Here is a 23,871-nt window from a genome sequence, read left to right as displayed (position 1 = left end):
AGTTTTACTCTCAGCTTCCAAAGCGTCCTGTTGCCAGAAGTTCCATGGTTAAATTCTTTTTTATACGGAAAAAATAGACAAAACCAACTCTTTGTTTTATACATGCCATCTAATTGCCTGCATGCATCCTAGTAAGTGCAAATGGAAAAGTTTCCTATTTTCTTTCCTACACCATTCAAGATTCCATAGATTTGTCATATCTTTTCATCCCTCTGTGATCTCTTAAGTGAAGATTTACCTTCTTCTCCTGAAGAACCTGTTACCCTTCAATCATCACTATTCTCCTTCTCTAAACTTCTTCTCGTTCTACCCTTTCTGAGAGATGTAGAAGCATCATAGCTATACAATCTAACATAATAGTATTTTCTGATTTAGTTCCTATTTCTTTCAAAATCATTTCTAAATATGCCTTACTGGACACAAGTCTACAGGTGCTAGCAAATAAAATAACTTGCCTCATAGTCAAAGCAAATTCTTGATATTAAATGGCAGAGTTTGCTGCCTTAAGGCAGCAATTTCCAAGCTGAGGTGTCCAAACAATGAGTAGCTAGATAAGTCATATGAAGCCAGCTCCTCATGTCTGTTTGCTAAACAGTACCAGAAAACAAGTGAGGATATTAATTAAATATATTCTACACCTCATATAGGCAACTGCTTTAATTAGTAAAACAGTGGTAAATAGTTACAGAGGAAAACTTTTCAATCTCAGACTAGGCAAGAAATATTCAAAGGAAAGTCTTCTTTGTAACATCATCCATGTGTTAAAAAAGTAAGTTGAGAACCCTTTGGTGTTATCTGGGGCACAGCTAGATGACTGTGCAGCCTCCTAGTCTTGTCTCTAAACAAGATATGTAGGATCTCCCACCACGGATGTGTCTTCTTAAGAAATCAGCAAGTCTACTTTTGTTAATGGTGTGCCAGAGGAGTAGTATATGTTTCAATATGGCAACGTCAAGATGACACATGATGCTCTTTAATTAAATAATGCTTTACATTAGTTCATGACAAGGTAACACCAGTCAATAGCACGTGCTGTCTTCATGTAAAGTAATTTACATAAACTTGTTCCCGTACATCTATACCTCTAGTTGCATTCTGTAATTTATAAAGACACAAAATTCTTCCCTCTGACATTAACAAGAGAAATGAGTTGAATAATCAGCTCACAGTATTAAGTACATTGCATTTACCATCAAGCAAGCTTTTTTAGTTCAGTGGATGATTAATCTTCCCTTTGAGGGCAGACTACCAGGACATGCAGCGAGTTGACAACTGCTTTCAGCTTCTGGCTATGCGCTCCATACGCTTACCTTGCGACAACAGCAGCGTTTGCTGGATTTCTCCAAGAGTCACTTTAATTCATTAACCCAGCAAAAGAACTGAACAGCCTTTTGCCAGGTCAGTGAATTAAAGTAGCTCATGTAACAGAGCCAGTGGGAGTGGGAACTTGCCTTTGGAGCCAGTGAAGGGGAGAGCCAGACCTCTCTTTTCTGATAGCAATGAATCTTTAGATCAAATCAGCTGCCAGAGGAACTGCAGCCTAATTAACATCTCCACTTTGCACTATCTTTGACGAGTGTCTCCATTAAGGATAAGCACACTAATGTAAACTACAAAAAAAAAAAAAAAAAAAAAAAAAGACAGACCCAGCATTGTAAAAAGTGAAATGCAAAGCGTCAACAGTCTAAAAGATAGGTTGCTACAGGCAGACTGAGTAGGCCAAATATGGTCTGCTGTCTTAGTCTATTTTTAATTCAGGTCTTTCAGCTGTGCTTTGGGACAGTATCAAGAGAAAGGACAGATGCTTGGAGAAAAAGACTGGGAGGACCCACATGCCAGATAATAAACAAAACCTCACAGATGAGGTTTGAACCTAAAATAAAAAGATCTCAAAATACTAAGTTGTTTGTATTGCACCACTTATTATGCCCATTTCTCTTCCACTACCCCTGCTCTGAGAGCTTGAATCCTTCCCACTAGACTCTCAGAACTCCGATATCAAAATTTACCCTTAGCTGATGGCACCAACCAGCCATTCCCATTCGCACAGTGGATTTACACAGCGTAGGAAACCATTTAGGAAGGCATGGACTTTGACCGTCAAGGTTTACTTTCCCTAAGTTTGCTGCCGATACTCAATCTTAGGCTTCCAGATCACAGTGTATTAACTAACAGACACCACCACTGATCTCAAGCCATCAGAGAACTCAGACAGTCTGTCTTGCCTGTCAGCATGCGCCAAGCTTCTACAGAAAGGTGCTCCCACCCAGTATGTAAGAGGTGGACGCCATTACACTGCTGCATAACCTGCTCCAGATCAAATGAAAACTCCCTTTTCCATCAGGGACTTTAAAGCCACCCCATCTTTTCTGTCATTTTTGTAATTATCCTAAACACTAACAGACAAAAGCAGGAATCTGAAAAAGGAGGAAAAACAGCCATCTCGCTAGACCTTTTGCTATCTCTGTACAACCAGCTAGACAGCAGCATAGGTCCTGCTCTTAAAGGCAAAGAGGGACCTAACCCGTCGGTTGAAGGAATTTCTGAATTACCCCCTGGGAGCCCAGGCTTCACATCAGCAGCTAAGAATTTTGCTGGCTATTCACTCTGGGATATCGTCTTCATGCACGCAATAGCAGCTGCGCTTGTCAGTTGTAAGAATGGGAGAGCTGGATCACCTACAATAACTTTTTGCTGTATTAAACTTAGCATAGTTATTTGAGGAAGATAAAATGATAGAAATGAAAACCTTAGACCACAGCTACCTAGTCCACATAGATTTAGCATATGTGTCAAACAAAAAATAACCAGCATATGTGACAGAGATGATGTTTGACAAGAGCTGTGGGTGTTCAAGGTGAAATAGCCTACCTGTTCTGCTGTATTTTAATAGCACCCTTTAGCCTGAGTAACAACCACGCCTTCTTTCCTTCATAAACCTTTCTAATTTCCTTCTTTCCTAACGATGTAGGAACTACATCATTAGTCAGCATACTGAGAAATAGTTAAGTTACAAACAAATATATCCTAAGGCACCCCACAGAATCAAAATAACTTCATACACTAAGAATCCAATACAGAAGGATAAAAAGACCTAAAACCTCCAAGAGCCAATGCATGTAACAAAGTCTAGAAAAGCCCTTAGCTGAGGTACTTTTCCTCCCCCCTGGATTTCTGCGTGTACGACCATCTGGAATCCTCTGTTTGAGCAATTCCAGCCACAACAGCAACATACTTATCTGTGCCTTTACCCTCTCCTGGCTAGCTATGGTCTGCAGGCCTGACTTTGCATGCTCAGCTTGCACATCTTTAACTATGTTAAACGGTCAGAACAGACATGTCCAAGTGTTTCTAAAAGCCAGTACAAATGTTACATGCTATTCAACCTATTTCTCAGCAAACCTCTCCTAGTCCCAGTCCCTCCACAGCCTCCTGGCAACATCACTTCCTTACTGCAGTTTCCCAGCAACACTCCCTCCCACACATACGGACTCCTATTCCCTCTTCTGAGGCTAGCAAGCATCATTACATCACCCTGCCAGTGCACATATACTGTGGGCTCCTCAGAGCTTGCATTAGTTGATGAAATGCAGAGCTCTATCCTGCAATGCAGTGGAGATGGCACCTAATATGGAAGAGGAGCAGAAGGTTTGGCAGAAGCTTACATCCAAGGTCAAGGCTCACATCATTTCCATTAAAAAAGAAACACTCTTAAGTGTTTCTGGACAAAGATTGGAACAGCAAAAATACACGGGGAAAGCTGCTGCCTTGTTTTATTCCCCATTTCCATCTTTTGCATCAAATTGGCAGTCCTTGCAGTAGCTGCTTGTTCTCAGGCTGGAGACTAGTACCCCAGATGTTACAGGTTGGCAGGGTATGGAACAATCTAGTATTAAAATGATGGCTTGCATTACTGTACACTATAGCTTGCATCAGCTCTAAGTTTTATTCCTAGTTCGATCTTTTCTTGTCTACATTTGTATTGGCCCTTAGGCTGAGGAAGGCCTTTGGTAATGCTTAGAAATAACTTCAATATGCCTTACTGGGTCTGTACACTTTTCTTCTGCGAGACATTGAAGTTGTGACATTCCCAGCATAAACTCAAAGATATCTTAAAGTCATAACCCATGTTGTCAACTGTGCAGCCACTGCCCACTGCAGAAAAGCAGTGCTACATGCTCACCATGAACACTTGAGCTGGCACTATCAGTTCTTCCAATCGTTGGTACTAAATTCACTCAGTACTTACAGAGGGAAAATAATCTCTATGAGCCAAACACCCAACTACAAGTAAAACTGAAAGCATTAACAGATTAAATCCGCCCCTGAGCACTGAAGGCTCTCACCATAAGGCTCTTTATTAGGAAGTTAAGTCTTAACAAGTGGCTTATGGGATGGATAAAGCTTTTCCTGGGATAATCTGCCAGCATGATGCCCAGTGCCAGTTCCAAGCCACAGGAAACAAAAAACCCCCCAAAAAACAACAAAAAAAAGTAAGAAAGTAAAATCTTCGTATGGTAAATAGATGCATAATAATTGAAATAACTGAGAGGTCTTCTCCTATCTTCGTGCCCTCAAGTCCTTTGCCATCTTCAGAAAGCCAAAGAAAAGTATTTCTATAGTCTCTTGTCTTCCTGAAAACAGAAGCATATAAGTATTACACCTACAACACACATGCTCGCTCTAAACCTTTGTACCACCAACCTTGCAGAATTTGCCTTCATCACATTTATTTGAACTGTTCACCAGTTAGCTCAAGGTAATAAAAACTTTTGTAAAAGACTGTCACTGGACAATGTTAGCAAAATATTTTTCTAAGCTACAGGTAAAACCACCACCACCAAGTGTCATTTTGCTCTGCAGACAATTATTTATTACAAGGATATGCCCAAGGGAAAGACAGGAACATAGTAATGGAACCTAAGAACCCATGGTCTTTTGTTATTCTCTCCTTTTTATATCTACCACTGATTTACTGCATCCTAGTGAAGCAGTCAGCAATCTAATCAACAGCTGCTTTGGAAAAAGTGCTGTATTCTCTAAAAAGTGCTGCCTCATTCTCCTGCTCTGTGCCCTTCTGCACTTACTGCAAGGGATCCATTCTGCGTGCTGGCCGTGTTTGTGCTCTGCTCTCCATGAGGCTGCGTACTTCCGTAGAGCGTCAGATTGTGCTCGCTGGTCTGGCCTGCATAGTCCTGAGTGTGTGGCACCCCATACTCTGTGGGGATCCCATTCTGTGGGGGTGGCGGAAACGGGATTGTGGTGAATGGCTGCACCATTGCATCAGGAGTGGCTGCTGGCTCCTGGTTACCCTGAAGAAAGAGGAAACAAGAAAATCACTTTAATAATCTACAAAATGGATCAAAACATCACCCTGAGAAATCATTTATGAACCTGCACATGTTCCATAGAGTTTGTGTAAATATGCCACCCACTGCTGTCACATTATTGCAGTCTTCGGTTATCTTCTCTATCAAAAAGAGCACGCCTTGCTCCTGTGAGCTGCAAGACTGCTCTCAATCTCTTTAGGGCTTCTTTCGCACTACTGGGTGGCAAAACAAGACCAAATTAGGGGGTTTGTAACTTGCATAACCTTGTAATCTCACAAAGTATCTTAAGCGTAGTATGCCATTATTTGGGAAGGGAGAGGATGTACTGACTACCTTGAAATGAAGGAAACAGATATAAGAACAGGGGTTTAGTTTCTAAATATCCCTAGAAATATCACCTCTGGGTCTGTCTCCTCCAGTCTGATGTTCACAACTCTGCAGACCACACTGACTAAGGCCACATTCTTCTCTCCTGTGTTTCTGTAAGTGGAAATCTCCTTCTGCCATGTTTTAGGATCAATCTGTGCAACAGCCCCTTCCTTTGCCCTGGCAGTACTGAATACAGAACACTGATGCCCAGGGACCCAACTGCTGAAAAATCTCATTTTCTTTTTGCTTGCCATGCAGAAGACAGATGAGAGCTGTGGTGAAGTAAGTTAAGAACCTAAGACTGGAGTACACTCACCCTGTCCCTGTCACAAGCATCACTACATTCACACAAGGCATTAATTACGCACTCCTCCCGCTGCTCAAGGCATCCCACAGTGATTTCTGTGCTAGTATAGGGGACTTTTTAGCAGCTTTTAGCACTGCCTCAGATGCAGCTAATGCCAACCGGATGACTCTGAAACAGATAGCTGACCACAAAACAGAATCCCCAAAGATGGTAAAAATCCCACCCCACCGTATCTCAAAAGGTAGGGTGCCTCAAGACTAAATAAAAACAAATAAAAAAATACCACAACCAGTGCATGCAGCATTGCAGCCACTGCTGGACTGTGATAGACAGGAGAGCAGGGAACTGAATTCAGTCACCTGGGGTAAAGGAGAATAGCCTTGACATTGGAAGCCCAGGCTGCTGCATGCCTCCTACTGCTTTCACCATCACAGCAGAAAAATTCAAGGAGAAGATTTAGATGACAGGAAGGCTGTTTGGTGTGTGTGTGTGAACAGACTAATCCTGATTTTGAATTTTGGCTGCTGTTCTAGCCCTGGGTCCTCCCCCACAAAGCCCGGAGGTACTTCAGTCAGTCCTGACACCACTACGCTTAAATCAGTGGAGTAAAAGGAAAACAGTCCTTAGTATCCTGCAGATAGGAAAAGCAGAGAGGGCAGTTACAAAGTAGCCTTTCAGTAGAGCGCATACTGGAGCTGAAGAGACCTCCAGTGAAGCTGGAAAAGCCTTTCAGTCCCTTTATCGGACTACCGGCAGCTTTCCGTTCCAGGCGAATAAAACTGTGATAAATTCAGCACACCTCCAGCCAACACCGGGTCATTCAGACCCTGGCTGAATCCCAAATTTGCTCCGACGTTAGTCTATCTGGTCTGCATCCCCTGGGGGCCACGTGGCCACGCGCTCCCGCAGCGAGGGAGAAGGAGAAGGAAGGGCATTCAATACCATTTAGTGGAGCGGAGCTGCAGCCTTGGCCCCCGCTGAACAACAGACAGTTTCATTAACTGAACTCCAATCATTGCAAAGCCTTGCTGTTTGCAGAAACACAACTCTGCAGCCTTATCTAAGAAAGAAAAATTAACACAAAGCGTGCCAGCAGCAGCCAGCAGTGCCACAGCAGAGCTCAGCCGCCTGCGCGCAGCCTGAGCAGTTGCTGCCCTGTATCACACGCTCACAGCTATATGGAGATTTCGGACATCGAACGCGTTTCCTGAAAACAGGATTTTTTTTTCCTCCCTCCAAGGGGGCAGCTCCACCATCCGTTAACTTCCATTTGCTTCTTTGTCATTCTCCGTTTCAAAAGCAGAGAATTTCTAACTTAATCTGAACTATCACTAAGATTTGCAGGGTTAGTTTTACAAGTGCAAAGAAAAAGAGGATGAATGATGGCTATCCAGTTGCAAGTTGGATATTGCTAAGCAAATCACTTATCTATCCAAAAATTTTAGTGTGCCACAACAGCTTTGCTCTGATTACGTACTGCCACCTTTCCAAGTTTTTCCATTTAACCATATTTCCAATTACAGGATTTCACTCTGTCCAGTTTCCTGTTTGTTCCTGCACAGGCCATATAGTCCTCTTTTTTTTTTTTTTTTTTTTTTTTTGAGGGGGGGTGGGAAACAGGGCTAGCTAATGCAAAACAGGTTAAAAAAATTAGAATTGGTAGGAATTGTCCAGGAAAGACATAGCACCAGAAACTATTTTCAATTTTCTTAGAATAAACTAGATTTAGGAGTCGGTAGTACCCCTGATAGGTAGGAAGAGAACATCATAGGCAAGTAAAACCTATTACTGCCATGTTCTCAGCTGCACAGGACTGCTCTCTAAAGGGTATACTTCAGGTTTTGTTTAGTCTTACTCTTAGAAAACTTAAAATGCCAACCCATAAACCTTATATAATCTTATTTTCAAGAACAGTTTTTCTCCCCCCACAATTAAAATGGTTCCTTTTAGTTTAAATGCATTTCAACTTTTTAAATATTTTTTTCCCTTCTTCAGTTATCTAAAAATGTTTGAATGGTGAAAAATGTTACTTCTCTCCTCTGTTTTTGTGGTGTTTTGGTAATACATATTCATCCTGAGCTAAGTCATGTCTTATAAGCCAAAATATCCTGGTAACTGTAATTACTACTTCTCTCTGACCTTCCTAATATTTTTTAATAAATAAATTCAGGTGTAGAATGCAATGCTTTTAATACCTTTGTCACTTAATTTTTTTTTTAACCTCACTAACACAGAGGTGTTTTTATTACAAATGTGTCTTTAATTTAATATCTCAGGTTATCACTATTATGCTTATCCAGCTTTCATCATCCCACCGAGTGTCCGTAGTTCAAATTACTTTTTTCTTGATATGACTATGTACACATTTCCCGTTTAATTTTTTTTCATAATTTTAATTTCCTTTGATGCTTTAGAATTGTGTTTCTTCCGTCTCCACTAGGGTCTGTAAAAAAAGAACTCTGTAAATAATAATAATAATAATAATAATAATAATAATAATAATAATAATAATAAAAAGGAAAGAAAAAAAGAAAAAAGTTCTCTACAGGTTTTGTGACATATTCTTATCTTCAAAATGCACTGGAAATTCTACCCTATTCTACGATTCTTCTGAATCTCAATGTTTACATAACACTTCATATTTTCAAAGACTACAAAACCTAAAATAAAGTAAAAATCCCATTTTATCTTCAAACACAGAACATGGATTCCTTCCTCTACTCCTGACCCACCACAGAAAACCCTACAATCAGGAGCGTTGCTCTTTCCACTTCTCACATACAAAAAACGATCGAGGAAACCTTGGCGAAGTAGGAGAGGAGGCAACTGAAAAGACAAAAAGCTTTCAGTCCATCTCATCTCTACAGCGTCCCCCACTACTTACTGCCTTGCCAGTCTTGCCTGTTCTAGCTCACGAAATTCGCTCAAACTTCAACTCAAACGCGGCGGCAGACCAAGCCGGGTACGTCAAAGAGCTGCCACCAGCTATACGCCAAGATGCAAGGAAAGCTCAAATGCCGTCAGTCCTAAACTACCGCAGTTTCCAGCTTGCACGATAGACTGAAATAAATCTAACAGTCGGAGCAGAGCGCCGACCCGTTTGCCGCGACACAAGGTGGCCGGCCGGCGGTCTCCAGGAGGGGAGCCGGCAGCAGGAACGGTTTCGGCAGCTCCTGCCTCTGCGCCAGCCACACGAGCTGCCGCGCCGTGCTGGCGAAGGGCTGTTCAGCACAGCTGTAACCCAGTACAATTAACCAAACATATGCCCCTTGAAGGAAAAGAAATCATAATAATAAAAAAAAAAAAATGTTGGGGGGGAACATCAGCACAACATCTCAGAACCCAAGCAAAGCACGTTTTGTATTCACGCTTTCCGCTCCACCCAATAACATCTACAGCCAGGTAGGGATTCAAAGCAGCTTCCCCCATCCAAAATTTTGACGTGTGATTCATCAGCACACAAGTACTCCTTAGGGCACTCGAAGATTATGGACGTCCCTCAGATTTCCCTTTTCAGCCGCCTCTTTCGAGCCCTGCAGAGGCAAGGCCACACGCTTGCAGGCGCCAGCTGAGTCTGCCGCGGCACTTCCTCCCTCAAGTTAGGGTTTTGTCTGCACAGTACAGTTAAAACCCATCTCGCATTTTGTTTAAAAACAATTTAGTTAAGCAAGTGAAAAATCCCTAATGGGGACGCATTTCTAAGAGTTTATGCAGCTTTAACTTAATTAATGAACTTTGTAGCTCCAAGCTAAGTGCACAACTGTAAGTAAATGAACTTAGCAGTACCTTACAGAAGGGTGGAATCTAGGGACATTTCAGTGAAATGTAATGTGGTTTAGCAAATGTGATTTAGGATAAATTCTTTCAGCAGACAGCAGGTGGTGATCCAAGATCACGGCACTGGAATACAGACAACGAACACCAGAAATACATACCCAGTCTACTCAAAGACCTCCCCCTACTTGTATAAAACTGTCAGTTAACAAAGATTCATTTAATTTGTGGAAGGATGGTTTTGTTTTGCTTATTAGAGAAACGCATGCAATTGCTGAGATACGAAAGGAGTCTTACAGTAATACAACTCTGGATTGCTTCTGTACCAGCATGCCAATATACGCATAGTCAATTAAAGTATCTGAAGTAGTCAATTAAAATAAACTAAGTAAATAAAAATTGCAATTCTGTTAAAACTAAGCTGGTACAATTTCTGCATAGACAATTGTATGTAAACTGCCATAAGGTAGATGGTCTGTGCAGTCCATTATCTTATCTGAGAGTCATAAGCTTCAGAGAAAGGTGCAAAAAAATGCTGCAATACGTAATCATCAATTAATCCTCTCAAGAAAAAAAAATGCATTTCAGCTCTGATAATCCTCCATAACACTGGAATCCGTGTGAGTGTAGGTCTACCTGGGATAGCGGAAGTCAGACTTTTTTAAACAGGTATGCGTGCACTGAACTTACTTTAATAAACCTTGAAGTAACTGGCTTCCAGCTAACTCAAGGCAATTAACATGTTTGTGAAGACTAGCGTGTACCAGACTAAAAATGTTTGCTCTTCGCACAAGCCTAATCCCTTCCATAAACAATAAAAACGTTTGTAGCTTGGATCTAAAGAGTCTAATACGACGATTCAACCTCGAGTCGTTGCCTACTCTAAGCTCTTTGCATGAAAGGAATCACTGTGAGCAGTGGGGATGCAGGAACTGTGCAGTCAGTTTTCCAACCCCAGGTCACAGCCTCGGTATCGGGGAGGTAGAATCACCATTAAACATCCCACAGAGGAGGCCAAACACTGTTCTTTGGGTTATCTGCTCAGCCTGCACAAAGCAAGGGAGACAAATTTTCATTTTTCTCTGATTAAGAGAAGCCAAGGGAAAATTTTGAAAGAAAGTCAGGTGCCCATCAGTGCCCAACACCCACCTATCGTTCTATCCTCCTAGCGCCCAAACCATCAGGGTCCTCCCCAAAGAGTCAGTTGTTCTACTACAAAAGCACAGGCCTATCACACAACTCTGCTATAAGAGGCTCAAGGTATAATAATAAACAACATATTCTGCTTTCCCCTCTCACGGCTGAATACAAATGAAGCTTGCTGCAGCAGGCTCACCTTTCCCGTTCCTTCTAGGACGCCTTCCCTTCCTAGGGCGCCTTCTGCACAAGGCCTGGTGGGAATAACACTCTTGGCTATGACTCCAGAGCTGCTCTGGCTGTAGCTGCTGCCATCCCACCTCCAGCTGTGAATTCCTGCCCTCTCCTCTGTGCCAGCTACAGCACTTCGTGGACCCTCTGCTGAGCTGTTTCAGCACGTATCTCAGAAAAGCTACTCACTTTTTATTGTTGGGTTAGTTTTGTTCCCTGTTAAGAGTGCTGAAATGGCTTGGCAAAGGGTTAGAGGAGAAATGGAGCCAGAACGGAGGGAGTGGAGAAGCAGGGCAGGGAAGGGCCACAGGCACCAGCAAGACGACAGCCGTCGGGGAACTGCAGTCTCAGGCACACGTTAACCCTTTCCCCAAGCAATCACAGAAATTGCCCACTGATGATATCAAACGTATCAGCAAGCAATTTCTCTGTGAATGGGAGGGGATACAAAGCAGAGCGAGGTTCATTGCAAAACACACTAGGAACCTGAGTACTAGCATTCTGGAAAACTGAGGGCTGGGCTGGTACCAGAGAAACCCTGACCTGCATCTACAGCTCTCACAGCAAATCCCGGCATGTGGAAGCTACGCACCGATTTTCAAAATCATGCTTTTGTGCTGTAGGATCACAAAGATACTCAAACACAAGCCAAAATAATCTTTGGGGTGATGTGGTGTTATCTTCCCAACTCTGCAGTCATGCTGAAACAGTGACTAAGATACGTAAACCTTTCAGCTCTTTATTAGCATCATACAAGCTCTTACCCTAAAACTTAGAAATAACTTTCCGTGTCATGACCATTTCATTACTGAGCAGTTTATGGATGGGAATGGAATGTAAATGTAGACATGAAAGAGAGATGTCTCAAGATAAAAAGAAGGGAAGAAAAAAAACCAAGGAAAATAGGACAAAAAGAATACAAAAATCTAAAATGGCCTGTCCAGAAGACAAACATTTAAGGTAGTAGGAAAGGACGCTGGATTTTGACTCTACCACCGTAGGTGTAACAGCAGTCCTGAATCCTCCCCGAAAGCAGTGCTCTACCTGTAGGTGGTCTTATGTAGACTTGCTGGCGTTTCTAATTCACTTCTGTTAAAACAGAGTATATTTTGTATGTATGTATTTTTTGTTTCAATTTACATCAAAGGTAATCATGTTAGGATAGTCTTTTTTAAAAAAAAAAAAAAAAAGGTATCAACTTAAATCTAAATAAACTATCCAGCAAAAAAAAAGTCTGCATACAAAGAAAAAAAAATCACACCTAACAAGCCATTTAAAGGCATGTTTTCTTTACTGTCTGGTGCAAGTTTGCACTAAGTTATCTAATCTTGCCCTTCCTTCTCCTAGATATGTAAAACAAGGAAAGAACAAGTTATCTTCCAATACATACTATATCGTTCCAGACCACCAGAAACTGTTCTGTAAAACAGAACAGCTGGTCTTCCCCCCTCCTTTCCTTTTAAGGCAATTGAGATTTTCTTCACAAAGAAGTTATTCTGCCCCGTCCTCTGTAGGAAAGGAAGAAAGAAAATTGTAGTCTTATCTTACTCATGTACACAGGAAGCACTCACTCATCCCCACACTGTCGTTATTTCAAGTAATGGTCAACTTTTACTCTATCCCCATGCACAAATGCAGGCACTCAATGGTGAGCGTACACACTCTTAATTAAGGGGCCTCTGGGCAATCTTCAAGTCTTCCTATTGGATATAGCCAAAGCTTTAGTTATGCCGCATTAATAAGGCCCAGAGCTCATCTACTTACCAGCCTGAAACAATACCTGTTAGACTTTCAGACTTAAGAGACACCAATTTGCTGCTCCTGAAACAACCTACGCTATTCCCCCTTCAAAAAAAAAACAGTTAAATGTTCTTAGCATTAAGACTTCCCACTAAATGCCTTCAATCAAATCACTTTGTGAGGCTGATTAGAAAAAGCGAATCTGCTTCATGAGACTACATCAAGGTCCCAATATCTGTTTCCACTCCATATTAGGAATGGAACTGCTACCTCTGAAAATTATTGGGGATAAAACGGGGTGTGTTGCATGACAAGAACAGATACTTCCTAAGAAGAAAAGCCAGAAACAAAAGTGAAAACTCTAGGCTCAATATTTTGCTTTAAGTCATTCCATTAGCAGCTACTCTGGCAGCATTCTTCCCAGTTCTGCAATATTCCAAATTAATATCTTCCACTAATATTAACTTTAATATGCTTTTAAATGGTTTCTCAGATGTGATTCTGAGTATAGACGTCTTTTTGATGGCAAGCTAGCTTATTTAGAGTTATTAACAGTCAAATATTGGGGGTTAAATTTTTCCAAAGACGACTAGGCTTTCAACAAACCAATATGAAAATAAAAAGTGCATTCTTATGCATAGAGGCAGCAAGAATGAGAGACTGACAATAGGAGGAGCTCCGCAACTGCCCTTTCAGAAGTGGTCTATGGTTGTATCAGATTAAATGTAATACAAAACTGCACATCCAGTCACATACATGACTACAAAGTGGCAGAGAAGACCTGCCAGCTCTAGTTTTCAGCCAGTTTTCTACCCGACTCCTGCCCACTCACCTGTGGTTTCCTAGTAAAATAAGAACAGTAGAATGTGGAAACAGAACAGGGAAGAAAATACCCTCTGGACCCATGGTAATTCTCTACCAGCATGTCCGGACAGGCAAAGTTACTCTCACACCAGCCAATTCTGCAATCAGCTGCTCACTTCCTAAGACTCTGTTTCAAGCACTATGGAAGATGGCAGCTCTCTGGGTACCACTATATTCCTGAAAACAGCATCAGCCTCTCCAGTCCAACCCTGCACTTGAGCTAGACTGATAAGCAAACTTTCATCTCACCCCCACACTGGAACTGGGCTGTCTCCCTAAATCTGCAAGCCAAATTGCAATGTGGTAGAAGCTTATTCTTGCATGTTCAAGAATTCAAACTTTCTAAAATGAAAGTTTAAATCTTCAAGAAGCTCATATAGCCCCTAAGAAAGATTTGGTATCTGCTTTAGTCACAGTAATTTTTCAAACCCTCTCCTATATCATCTATCTATCCATAATAGACTCTTTAGGTCTCTCTACATACATACAGTGCTCTGCTAGGAAACATATGGGAGATCATTTCTTGGCACTGGCCTTCTTTTGTCTGCCTCTCCCCTTCTGTAAATAGAACGATCTGAAGGTGTTACTGAGTTGTGCAGAGGTGCTGCTCAGAGCTTACTTGGCTGTTGGAGGATGGACAATCAGTGAAAAAATACCTCAAAGCCCAGTCAGCTTTACTTACGCAGTACTTGCACAGGCTCCCTTCAATTCTCCCTATTTCATAGGGCAGCAGAGAATCCTCCTAACTGCCTGTACCAATTCCAGCAACTCACAAGGAAAACCAGTCCTGCCTCTGCTGCCAGCTGAGGAGGAGGAGAAAGGGCGAAAACACTAGGAAGGAGAGAGCACATCTGGAATCAATTTGAAAGGCTCTGAATGCTTTGGAAAGAACTGCAGAGCTGGCAGAAACCATAGCGCAGAGCTGTACGTTCATACGTGACTACGGAGCAAAGGTGGGGGAAGAGACATATGCAGCATACTAAATACAGAATCAGAGCTCCTCTTGAGATTCTTTTCTATGCAAGCAGCAACATCTCTCAGCCCTTCTACACTTTCACTGCCGTGGGTCTTTTGTGAGAATGGCCAAAATTTGATACCGAGCAGACTGGATCAGATGCACATGGTCCCAGCCAAGGCAAATGAGACTCATCTGTGACTCAAATGCCAGGACTCAATAACAAAGCAACAATATTGTATCAATCTGCTCTTGGGGTGCGGGTAGAGGAAATTTGTGACTGACTTGGCGTATGCTTGAGAACGGAATTTTGATGGTTTAGAAACGCAGATTTCTTCCCACGTTTACTTTCCACTCCAATAATGCATTCTCCTATCTTCTGTTACTCATTTGTTCCAAGATGAGTTTTCTACTTTAAAGGAAGCCTTCATTATGTATCCTGGAAAGCAGAGATTCTGAAAAGGAATTAAGGGCCACAGAAAAAAAACTCACCAACGCAACAGCCTGGTAAAAAGGGTAAATACTTGTTAGAAATATATACAAACTATTGCAAGAGTAAGGAAGCAATATTATCTTGGTATGTGGCCTGGGCCAGATCAAAAATGAGATACATGGTCTACATAAGCATTTTTAAAAGAGAATTAAAAAAATAGAATGGGGGACAGAAAAGAGTCAATGAAGTGACTTCAGGATTGGAGAAAATACAGTGCTACACACTGAAAAACTTGAAAAGTCCAATCTGTTTTGCTTATCCTTAAAAAAGAAAGAAGTTACAATCGGTTATTTTGTGAAAGTATATTAACAATGAGAAAGAAAAAAAAAACAGACGTAAACATTTAATCTAATGAACAAAAATATCAAGAAAACCAACAACCAAAAGCCAAGTCTGAAAAATTCAGTTCTCATAGAAGACATCATTTCGTTTACTGATTTTTAAACAAGTCATTAGTCCAGCTATTGAAAAGGATCCATCCCTTTCTATCTGTTTATGTCTTTAAATCACAACTATGCCTTTTGTGCTGCAAATATTATGTGATTCTAAACAGAGGTACATAAGTGAAACATAATGGCCTGCAATGCCCATAAGACCAGAAGATAGGATCTAAAGCCAGGTCTATAGGACAATATTTTAGAAAGCTAAGAAAAGCTGTTGGAAGTCAATGTACATAAATTAAATCACATTACACTGAGCAACAGACGCATTTGAAAGTGAAATAGCTTACTGAGAGGAACAAGCTATTGAAAAGTATTGGTGCAGTTTATCGTACAACAAGCTATCAACTGGCCTCAAAACAAGTCGTTCTGCTTCCTTCCCCACCCGCTGTATGAGATACAGTGATCCCATGGCCATAGACAGAAAATTAATGCGCAGAACAGTCTTCTGTTTGATCATAGACTGGACTGCCTCACTCTATCTGCCTAAGCACTGGATGCAAAGGAGTGAGGAGGCAGGAACAAATGACCAGGGCAGAAAGATGAGGGAGCCAACCATGAGCTACTGTGAAAAGGGTAATGTTAGATTAAGCATAACTTGAAAATGAACCTGGCAACTGCTTGATCCCAGAACAACAGGCTACACAAACATGTAGCATGTTATTGTCACAATCTCTTTCGCTTACACGCAACTTTTGAAGTGTCCCTATTTAAGCCAGCATAATAGTGGTTTATACACAATGAATTTGTCAAGTATCCCAGAAAAGACTTCCCCTTTATTTTTAAATCCTTCTGAAGTCTCCTTCCCCCTAGGCCTGCTAGCTAACGTATGTTTACCAAATCTCTGCCTATAACCACGAACCAGCATGGGGATCTCCCCTAGGCACGCCACTGGCAGAGGTGAGGCAGCAGCTCAACAGCACATCTGAACACCTCTCAGACAGCTAGTTCTCAGCTGGATGTCATTATTTCATGCCCACATTGAATAGTTCCCTCCAAATCTTTGAAAGCAAGCTGCTCGCCCTTGTTAACACTGCATTAATACTTTGTCCCCACTAAAACATGCATCACTTCAACGATAGCAATATAACAAACACTCTCATCAACTACTGTATATTACTGGCAGTCACACTTTTAAACAGTTCTATTTTACTGAAGCTAAATTGATAACCTAAAAGTCTAAGTTGATGTAAGAGCATCTAATTTCAGTGGCATATCTGTCAGTATCTACAGCTCCATTAATATGTTACTTTAAGAGTCCCAGTGAAATTAACCCCTCTGCAAATTGCAGCGGACCTCTGCAGCAAAACATACTAAACGACCAGTAGGTCCTTCTAATTTCCTTGCTCTGTTTGTCTGCTCACACCTTCAGAAAGACAAGGGAACATGCTACACAAACCCTTTCAGCCAGTCTCCCCTTCTGCACACCCCCTTTCACACACAAAGTGTCAGGCTAAACAAAGCAGCTCACTCCAGGATACAGTCCTGGAAAAAAAAGCATTAGCATCTGGCAACCAAGAGAGGCACCCCAGCATACGAGCCTAAGAGCAAACACAAGTCTTTGGCACAAAGAGGAAACACCGAGACATACGCCCGACTGCTCGTGTCAATCTCGTAGTGGGGGAATGCCCAATATTTTCTACATTTTTATCATATTACTGAATGGAAATGCCAAGGACTGCTGCAGCCCCCATCCCTTGAGGCTCTACGGCTGCCATGAGGCTGTGCTGCCTTTGCAGCAATGAATATTTAAATAGGGCAATAAATATTTCAGAACACATTCATCCTGATGAGAAGTCTATTAGGATAAAAGAGAAGGCAAATACGCAGCTGCATGGCCATTTCCTGGTCTGCCTCTTCTGCTCCCATACTATCTCCCCTCCTTTAGCCCTCCTGCACCGCAGCCTTCAACAGGCACCTGACAATATCAAATATTCATGAGTGCAGCTCCAGTTACTTCTTAAACAGGTAAAAACACTGCGAAAGAGTAACAAGGTGCTCTAACTTCCAGAGAGATACAGACAACAGTTACTACATGCTTTGCTTTTAATACTTCTGGGGCCTTTGGCTTTGAGGCATAGCGATCTAATTCTGGAAGAAAAGAATTTCCTTTAAGACCCCACAGAGGTGAAACCTTTAAACAGTACACCTCGAAAGAACAAAAAAAAAAAAAAAAAAAAAAAGAAAAGAAAAAAAGAAAAGAAAAAGAAAGAAAGAAAACCAAACACCAGGCCTCAGTGCCTGGTCAATGAACGAAGTGTGAAAATTCGTCTCTTTCCACCACGATTCCTTTCCTTAATTTAAGTGATGAATTTATTCTAGCATTTCTCTGTTGCTAGCAACTCTGCTTGGCACTCTGTGGGACGCTAACAGATGTACAGAACTTTGCCATCATTGGCATGAATAAAATTGGCTAGAAAACAGGTTTAGGATTCAACAGAAAACACATTCATTTAATCAGCTGTCATCTGCACGTCACTCATGTACTGGGGGCTATTTTGATTTTCAATGCTAAAAGCCTGCTCTTTTTTCTAAGGGCTTGGCTATACTCTCACCCATAAAGAAACTTTTACAGACAACTTCTGGGAGGAACCAAAAATTTGCAGTAAATTTTGAAGCAAATCAGAGCTAGGGAAGGAAGTACACATATGCGGCACTTGTTCAGATCATATTCATAGGACCACAAATCCCAACACTGTGTTCAAAAATAGATTCTCATACCAGCTTCCACCACTTTTCTTACTAGATGCAAGAAGATCCAACATAAAATATTCTGTTGTCACTGAACATATGGAGAAGCCTTCAGAAAACCAAATTAACTCTACTCTGAGTGAAGGGAAGCCAAAAGACACCTCACAAGGAGTTGCCAAAGGGTTAGCCTAAGTGACAAGTACAAGTTAGGCTCTGCTTTGACTAACAAGTGAACTGAATCAGGTCATCTCCTTTCCAGGCAAATGTTTTATTTAGTAATATGTAAGAAGAGGGGCATTTCTGCCACTATTGCTGCCCATGTTTCAAAAGCTTACAGTAACTTAATTGCAATCCCGGTGCATCACATGTTCTTACTGATGCCTATCAGACTATGTGTATCCAGGCTCAAGGAGAAGAACCTCCTATGTGGATCCTGACCCAGCTTATGTACAAGCTGGACTCCAAATGGTTCAGCACTGCCACAGCTTGGGCATGGCTGGGTAGGTGCAAGGTTTGGAACGACTCAAAGTTTGTAGAGCTGCAATCTTGGGTAGAACTACTAAATTCCACTGCGGTCTCACTTTAAGAACCTTTTAGCCTTTGAAGGGAAACCCTGTGGGGTCTCTCCATAAGTTTCCGCATAGGGAGAGCCTTCCAGCACATCAACAGTAAGTTTCCTACTGCAAGACTGAGTGCACAGTATTTCACTAAGCATGCACTATTTTTTCCTTTACCAGTACAGCATCCAATTGCTATATACCCTGCTCTGGATGACCAGCTTCACGTTAATGAAATTCCCTCTCACCCCCCATGCTCTACAGCATGAATTGGTTCCCAAATGAAGAACTGAGCTGTCAAAAAGCAAAAATTTTCTCTCTCAAGATAGTATGTCATGGAAGAGGAGCTGGCTATAGACTAGTTAGATCCATCACTGCTTTCCTGTGTCTCTTTCGAATGAGGCTCCAGGAAGATGACCAGAATCTTGAATGGAAGCTGCTGTTAATCAGCAATGCCAGCAAAAAGATCTATGGTTTGAAGAGTAACAGGTCTGCTGCTTTGCCAGTAGAGAGTCCTGAGATTTTACATTCCTCCTCCTACTTGCCACCATAACTGTCCTTTGTACCACCACAACTAAGGAAAGACCCTATTAAAAGTCAGACTCAACCTGGCCTCAGAACACCTTCTACTTTTCCATCCTATTAACAGCCTTACATACAGAGCAAGCAAAATATGCTGGAAGATGAGCAGTTATCTCACCAAGTAATTTAATGTAGGAACCACCACTTTGCAGTAGACAACAAAATGAGAGCTCCTCTGCTGACTGTACAGCAGTATTTTATTCCCATGATGGAGTATGTGCCCACCAGTACAGTAACAAGGGGCAAAAGGCACTTTTGCAGAAGAAAATTACTAGGAAAACAACATTTAATTCTGTGGCTTCTGAGGATTTCTTGTGATTCAGAAAATATTAACAGATGAAGAAGTTAATTGGATCGTATCAGCCCCAACAGCATCAAAATGGCAGAGCAGGCAACCCTGGGGAGAGAGGAGGAAAGATTTGCTGTATCAGGTTACTACACCACTGTCAACTGATGCAAAATACAGGTAAATTCTGTTGAAATCTTGTGGTTTTCCCATAATTTTTAAAAGTGTAACCACCCCCTTTAAGAGAAGGGGCTCATTAAAAAAAAAAAAAAAAAAAAAAACATACTATCATAATATCATAACTGAGGACGGGAAGAAAGGAGATCCTACAGGACGATTATGTAAATAGTCAAGATTGCAATTCTTACTGCCTTAGAGCACAACTAACTGAGAACAAGAAAAAGTAGAAATGAATCATTTCTTTGAAGAACTCAATTTTAGTTTAAGTTTTAAGACAAAATAATGCGGACCCAGGGAAACTGAATCCACTTTCATCTGTTTGAAATTGCTGTGTGGAACTGAGAGGCAGTCACTCCATCCTACAAACTTGTTCTTTCGAAACAGATGTCATTTTGCAACCACCCTCACGGCTTTGGAAGCAGGAGACCCAGACTGCTGGATAGCTTCCATGCAACCTTGCCCCAGATGGGCCAGTATGGCCCACAGACATGCTTCATCCTTGTCATATTCGAGAAACATTCATCAGCACAGAGCCCTCGGCACTTAGTTTTTGACTTATCTTTACCTACTTCAAAGGGATCTGAACTACCTTGCTCTGCTGGAAGCAACAGGGCAGGCAACGCTGAGATCCTACAGAACTGGCCAGGTATTGAGTGCAAGAACGAATCAGTCCTCTATAACCTACTTTTGTGGTCTGGATGGTCCTTTCCAGCTTCATGTATCCAGGCTGGTAAAGCTTTTCACAATCAGAGCACTGTTTGTGTGATATGAAATTTTTGAAAATAATTAAGTAGCCAATGACAGTGGCAGCATAAGCAGCAGTCCACACCCGCCAGTTAACTTTATTCTGACTTGAAATCTCTTTACTTTCCTTGTCCTTCAAAAATCAGTAATTTAGACTACAATGTCTACAGGACGACAAAGATGTGAAAAAACATCCTTTCAATTCAGAAATTAAAACACCAATTTCCATTTAAATGGATGATACTCCAAAAACATTCAAGATCACCATGTGTTGACTTAATACATTGTTTTTAGAGCTTCTTGTAGCGTGTTAGCAATTTAAAGCCATTCCAGAATCCTAGAATTTCATGCTACAAGGCATGAGGACCACCAACATCTTACAATTCCAATCAGTTCTTCGGTGACTACAGAAAGAATGGTTTAAACAACTGCCTCTAGCTTGGGTTCTGCTTCTGCTGGACACTGCTGTCATCGTATCAGAGTAATGGACTATCTGCACGCACTTCAGTGACATCAGGACTAAAGCATCCAACTCTGAATTGATGCAGATGAGAAGTTAACACATGGTCTGTTTCTGTCCACTCTGATGCAGGGGACAATAATTCCCAGCAGAAAGGTAGAATAGACACAGGTGGGGAAAACTCCTAAACCACTTCAGCTAGATTTGCTACAGGAGGCCTGGCCACAGCCTAATATTCTTCTGCAATTATTACCAGAAGAGTAGCCAGAAGGCTCATCACAGCTATGCATTTAAATCACGCCAATCAAATGCAATTCTTCCCTGCCATCAGCTTCTTTTCTCCTAGATTTATGCTAAATAGTATCAGAATAATTGTACAGCAATACACAGAGTCTCAAAGCTAACCTATAGGCCTAATTCACCTTCTATAGAGGACCAACCACTGGAAAAATAAAATTTATCTTCCTTTATACTCCTCTAAAATACTAAGAAATTCCAACTACTCAGCTCTAGTTCTTCTTCTTTTCCACGTTACATACACAGTAACTCCGAGTTTTCTGGCCGCTCATTTTGGCTTTCTGGATATTTCTGCTTTAATCACAGGATTGGCCGCGAGATGTATTATTGGTCACGTGGCTCAACTGCCAGACATGACTTTGGCCACACATCAAGCAAGGGGGCTTTGAGCTGACAGACAGGAAACAGGGCAACTATGGATCTTAAAAGACAATCTGATGTCTCCAGTATCTGGTGAAGCTTTCTCCTTATTTCTTTACCATACTTGCAATACTTCTGCAGCTCGTTGTCAGAACTAATTAAGAGTATCCCTAACAAAAAAAATCCTGAGATTCGTATTTAAGTTGAAAGCTGAGATGGGCAGTAACATCACCTCCTCTCTTACCTCTTCAGTGGGGCTTCCTTCAGGAGGACATTCATTTTGTCTACAGCCAAATTTGCCACCAGAACGCCTAAAGCTACAGCTTCAAATTGATGAAAAACATGACTCAGGGATTCTTAATCTGATTTATTCAGATTCATCTTATTGAATACGACAAGAAATTTAGAAGTCTTGCTTTTTGACGGAGCAGCAAGACCTCAGCAGTAACTTTTTTTCATCTTCCCAAATTCACATTACCAGACAAACCCATTCTCATACCTTGCAGAATTTTAAACAACAATGCCTTTTAAGATTCAGAACCCTTAAGAAAATTACTCTTAGGATGCAAGTTCACAACTAGCTTTGGATGACCTAAATTTTCATTGTCACCAAGAGGGTCAGTCTCTCCTTGACTATATACTATTTTGTACTAGTTCTGGCACTTGCATAGTCACAAGAGCAGCAATCTCACTCAAAACTAACCTCACTGAACAAAACAAGATAAAGCAAAAGAAAGAAAAGAAAAAGAAATGCAGTCTTTTCCGGTCAAACTGTTCCAGTCAAGCACCCCAGGAGCAGCAGCAGGAGGTGGGAACGTGCTGCTGGGAGCACGGAGCAGGGCAGCTTGCAGTATCAGAATTTAAGACCAGCTTAAGCTGATTATGAGATTGCTTTTTTAGCTATCCTCAAAGATAAGACCCAATTCTGAACACAACAATGAGTGCATGTTACTCCTAAAACAACTATCAGTCAGCTTTACTGCAGTCATTCATTCACACTCTGTCACCCACATCCCTGTAAAGGAGATTGGGAGAAGAGAACTGTCTCTAGTTCTCTCTATAGCCTCCCTCCAATGACAACCCCTCCCAAACCTTGTTCCTCTCTATTCTATTAAACAGTTTCATCTTGCATATGAAGAAAAACAAAGGAAAACGTTACAACAAACTAATGTGCATTAAATACTTGAACAAAGCTAACATACCAAAATATCCTATAATTCTACCAGAAGTCAAGAAATTGATTAATTCACTAATTTCACCAAAATACCAAGTTCTTTCTCCTCTACCTCCTGACTCAGGCTGAAAGAGATCCCTTGTAGGATAATGGATATAAAATCCTGCCTACTGAAATTTTAAAATCCTTTCTCTGCTGCTATGTTTATCACATTCAGTTTTTACAAAGAAAGAAGAGGTAGACTGGAAAACAAAAGCCTCTCTTACTCCACTCCCTAATATTCCTAAATATTTTGAATAGATTGTTCAGTTTTCATAACTTCCTTTTATATGCTACTCTGAACAATACAAAAAATGAGAAAAGCTACAAAAGCTACAAAGAAAGAACAACAAAACAAATTACGGGTTTCACTTATCTTTGAGGGTATCATGAGCCAAGGGAGGACTGGCACTATCAAAAAAAAAAAAAAAAAGAAAAAAAAAAAAAAAGTCCTCCTCTCCAAGGCAATTTTAAATTGCTGGTTTTTGAGTACTTTAAAGCAGGCTTTGCTATTAGGACTGCAGGAGAATGTGGGCTTCATATAAGAAGCCTCAGTAAGACCTGATGGGTGAATGATGCTCCGCGCACTCTATAGGTCAAACTTAGATTATCTAAATCTTGGTTAATCAAAAGCAATTATCTGAAAGTCAAATATGCCCTCAAAGTCAGATAGCTCTGTGAGACCAGGTCTTATAAAGCACACAGAAATCCTAAACTCCACAGGACCAGAACTGCAGAGACTATGAATTTTAAGCAGGATAAAGGTCTCTAAAAGGGGAGGACATTTCAGAGGGTTTTAACCGTACTCAAGACTCCTAGCCGAGGGCAGTCTTCAGAGGCTGCTAGAAGATTACCCTCCCA

General features: G+C 41.3%; 1 protein-coding gene across 7 annotated transcripts in view; it reads right to left on the bottom strand.

The window, feature by feature from the left end:
* RBFOX2 (RNA binding fox-1 homolog 2) overlaps positions 1–23,871 on the bottom strand; it is a 170,413-nt gene that overhangs the window by 48,551 nt on the left and 97,991 nt on the right. For all 7 annotated transcript variants that reach the window (XM_062588751.1, XM_062588742.1, XM_062588761.1 and 4 more), the window contains one exon: positions 5,088–5,312. In XM_062588751.1, coding sequence (XP_062444735.1) covers positions 5,088–5,312 — 225 coding nt within the window. The remainder of the gene's footprint in view (positions 1–5,087; positions 5,313–23,871) is intronic.

The sequence above is a fragment of the Rhea pennata genome, chromosome 1, assembly GCF_028389875.1.
Source record: "Rhea pennata isolate bPtePen1 chromosome 1, bPtePen1.pri, whole genome shotgun sequence".
Classification (NCBI taxonomy): Eukaryota; Metazoa; Chordata; class Aves; order Rheiformes; family Rheidae; genus Rhea; species Rhea pennata.
The sequence above is the reverse complement of the archived record's forward strand: the minus strand, read 5'-3'. Positions and strand labels throughout refer to the sequence as shown.